Genomic DNA, 3,685 nt, shown 5'->3' on the forward strand with positions numbered 1-3,685 from the left:
CTCTATTGGGAGACTTTTGGGATTTTGGCAGTGGCAGGCAAAATCTATCATTAGCTAATAGCTTCTGGATTCTGCTTCTCCCAGCTTTTTAATTGAGTTGTATACTTGATCTTTTACACTTTCATTCAAACAGGTAATGGTTCAATTTTCAATTAGACTAATCACAACCAAGCAATTTCCCTAATCAGGAAACAGCCAAATGTATAGGGTATTACATGAAGTACTTTTGGGTGTGCCTGCTTACTTTCTGAGTTGTCTGAGCACACCGTTTGCATATCTTCCAAACAGACCCCAGCCTGGATTACCATACATTGATAGTCAGGCTGAACATTTATTTGACTAAGAAATCTAGATCACAGAATTTAGATATATGTATAGTGAGCTTGAAAACAAAAAATTAGAAAGAAAGCCAATAGATTATAGATGGATTAAGTATCATGATGAGTGGCAATCTATGTCCATATGTCTCCAAGTTGGTCTCAATCTTGTTAGTTCAATAAATTTGGTCATTGCTTCATTTTAAGATCTCTAATAACAACTTTGAAAAACTTTCAATATGATTTCTGATTTCCTGTCAGATACTATACCAACTTCCACAACATCACATATACAGAATTTTCAACACCAAAACTAACATATCACATGGTTCTGTTTTGAAATTGGGATATCAAAAACCCTCAAGTTTTGTAAAGAGAAAATCTTTCAATACAATTCAACATGATATAAAAGACTAAATATTTCACATAAATAAATCACAATGTACATGTACTTATCTGGAACCTAACCTCAAGACTCATCATCAACTTCATAAAACAAAGCCATAAAACATAATACGTGTAGAAAACTCTCTATGCATATGACAGAACTAAAGTAAAGAAAAAACAGTTAACAATTATGATCATAACATATCAAAAATAATAAAATAACCAAGCAACCAACACAATCGACTTCATCTGAAGGTCATCCTCAATGTTGTTTGATCATCGACCCATTGCCAATTGAATAATCCCATACGCATTTGCTGCACACATCATTACTAAGATGGCAGATGTGAGGATCACGATAAACTTGCCGTTTGCGAAGTGTGGTATGACTTTTGATTCCTCTGATATCACAGGCCCTTCGTGATCGTTTTCAACCACTCTCGACTGAACATCGTCACGATTCCCTGAGGTGGCCAGTTTAGGTGAAGAGCTTGGAGGTGGCAGAGTCTCAGGGGGGTCTATCCCTACTGACATAGTATCTTTGTTCGAGGTAAACACCAAGAGAGGTGCAATCACAAAGCTACGGATGAAATGGATTAGCTGGATGCCATTGTACAAAGTAGATGATAACTCTTACGGTAGAACAAGACTGAGAGCCACCTGACTTCCAACCAATACGTCATCCATTCCTTTGAGCCCTACCGAGCCTGCCACTGCAGCTGCAGGCACAATTCCAATTAACCTCGTCACGATCCGCCTAACAACAGGGTTCGTCCGCCATTTCAAAAAACCTTCAGACACGAGTTGACCAGATAAGGTGACTGTAATCGAAGCAGCTTGTCCTGATAGCAAAAGCGCAATTGCAAAGACATAGGCAGAACCTTTACCAATCCTCGTTGCGAGTAGTTCATGAGCTGATAAGAGATCTGCAACGACGATGTGCTCATTTTCAGTATAATAAAATGCTGAAGCTGCGACAATGAGGATGGCAGCGTTAACGGCTGCACAGGGATCGGAATTAACAACGTCAGCTTCCTAAGTGCGGATAAGGAAGTTAAGACGAAAAGTGACCGACGAAGGGCGAGAGTGAAAAGGGAGAGAGCGATGTCAAAACTAGCGTGACCGAGATGAGAGTGGATGTAATCGACCGGGTTATCCACCATGCGGTGATCTATTTGATTCCATGCTCGTCGCTTGACGCCTTGGCAAGGTGAAAGGACAGCAGGCAATCTATTGATGGCATGCAGATCGGTTGAATCTGAATTATCAGGCATTTCAGTGTCACACAGGTCCTCTTGTGGCGATTTGTCATCACTGCGAGTCTCCCAATCATCGTTCCACATCACGCGGTCAAGAATGGCCACCTTGGATCCTAATACCACGAGGTAAAGATCCATGGCAAGTTAATATTTGTCAAACCACAGTTCATGCTCCAAAAACCTGACCAACCTAAAAATAACGCGTGTGGCATGACCGTAGCACCTGTATAGTCAAATCGACCCAATGATACACAGACTCAGTTGCAGTCAGACATGTTTAAAAGTGAGATGCAGGTGAATAGCTAGCACTCAACCAATGATTCCAATTGCTTGATAGAGTGCTCCATTCTTGATCATTCCGGCGCTGGGAATGAAGCCTTCAAAAACGTCTGGCCAACGAGGCGAAACCTTGACGAGTAAGATGACAAACGAAATCAAGACAGCGAAAACGAGGATTGTGATGAGAAGTTCGAATATAAGAGTAGAAGTCTTATTTGAAGCTGATGGATATGTGTTAAAGAAAGCCAAGACTACGAAGACATCCAAGGAGGTGAGCAAAACACCACCGTAAAGTGGTAAGCCCGGAAACAGCCTGTGTATACGATAATCTGGTTAGTGGAATACATGATGAATTTGAGGTGGATGAAAAACGAGGACCGAAACATTTACATCTTCAATGCCATTGCAGAACCAATGAGTTCGGCGAGATCGGTGAATCTGATAGTAAGAGATTGATAGTGAGCAATGTGTCCGATTAGGGAGCGTTGAGTTTCTAAACCGACATGATACCGGCTTCACAAATCGCATAAAGCGGATAGAGAGCACACCATCTCCATAATTTTTTATGAGTTGGCCGATCGTATAAAGCAAGTCGACAGTGTTGAGCTAGATCTGGTTGCAGGACAAAAAGTCAACAAGTGATAAAAAAAGAACGACTGCTGGTGCATCTGTTTACCTTTACCAGTGACATAGCCTAGTCGAGTCGAAAGTATTTGCAATAGGATAGCCATGAGAGAAGCTGCCAGGACGACGAAGAGATGAGGATATCCATAAGTTGAACCGGCTTCAATGTCTGTAGCCCAATTGCCCGGATCTAGATAAGCAACACTGAATGATTCAATATCTAGTCATTGATAAGTTCCAAAGGTTTTTTAGATTGACATGAGAACTTACGAAGCAACGATGCCAGGGCCGATGAACTTGAGATGATCAATTGACCATCGTTTTGATCGACGATAGAAAGTTGATGAATGTGAAGATTGTTGGAGAATGTTCATGACCGTCGAATCTGATGAAGGTAGCGGTTGAAGTGATTGTATATGTTTGTGAAGATTGATGGAAATTAAATATTAAGAACAAACTGAAACACACACCACTTCTCCACAACCTCGAAACCACTACTTGTATGTACATACATATTCTCATTTGAAGCGCGCATTGGCCTTCTCTTTAATCTTAATCAATCTTATCAAGTTATTTTCACTTGGCGTGTCAGTTCAGGTTCGTAGGTACATATCTCCACCATCTAAAGGGCATCATCCCTCATCTGCATCATCCTCTATACCGCCCAGTCACCCCGATCAACGTCTCATGATTGAACGTCGGTGCGTAAGACTGCTTTGAGCATATAACCCATCATGAATCAGCCTTACAGAAACTAAAAGTATGCAGTATCAGCAATCATTTAGCAAAGTACGATCGACCTTATCTTCACTATCTGTA

The 3,685-nt window shown here is 41.0% G+C and overlaps 1 protein-coding gene across 1 annotated transcript; it reads right to left on the reverse strand.

The window, feature by feature from the left end:
* Nucleotides 1–487: 487 nt before the first annotated feature.
* MELLADRAFT_70865 (uncharacterized protein) lies at nt 488–3,311 on the reverse strand (the record flags this gene model as incomplete). Its single annotated transcript, XM_007405794.1, has 10 exons — nt 488–865; nt 940–1,284; nt 1,342–1,705; nt 1,780–2,076; nt 2,154–2,186; nt 2,278–2,555; nt 2,633–2,680; nt 2,746–2,854; nt 2,919–3,070; nt 3,137–3,311. The coding sequence occupies 9 exons, from the start codon at nt 3,238–3,240 to the stop codon at nt 981–983; spliced, it is 1,689 nt and encodes a 562-aa protein (XP_007405856.1).
* Nucleotides 3,312–3,685: the final 374 nt, after the last annotated feature.

This window comes from Melampsora larici-populina (genome assembly GCF_000204055.1).
Source record: "Melampsora larici-populina 98AG31 unplaced genomic scaffold MELLAscaffold_4, whole genome shotgun sequence".
Lineage (NCBI taxonomy): Eukaryota > Fungi > Basidiomycota > Pucciniomycetes > Pucciniales > Melampsoraceae > Melampsora > Melampsora laricis-populina.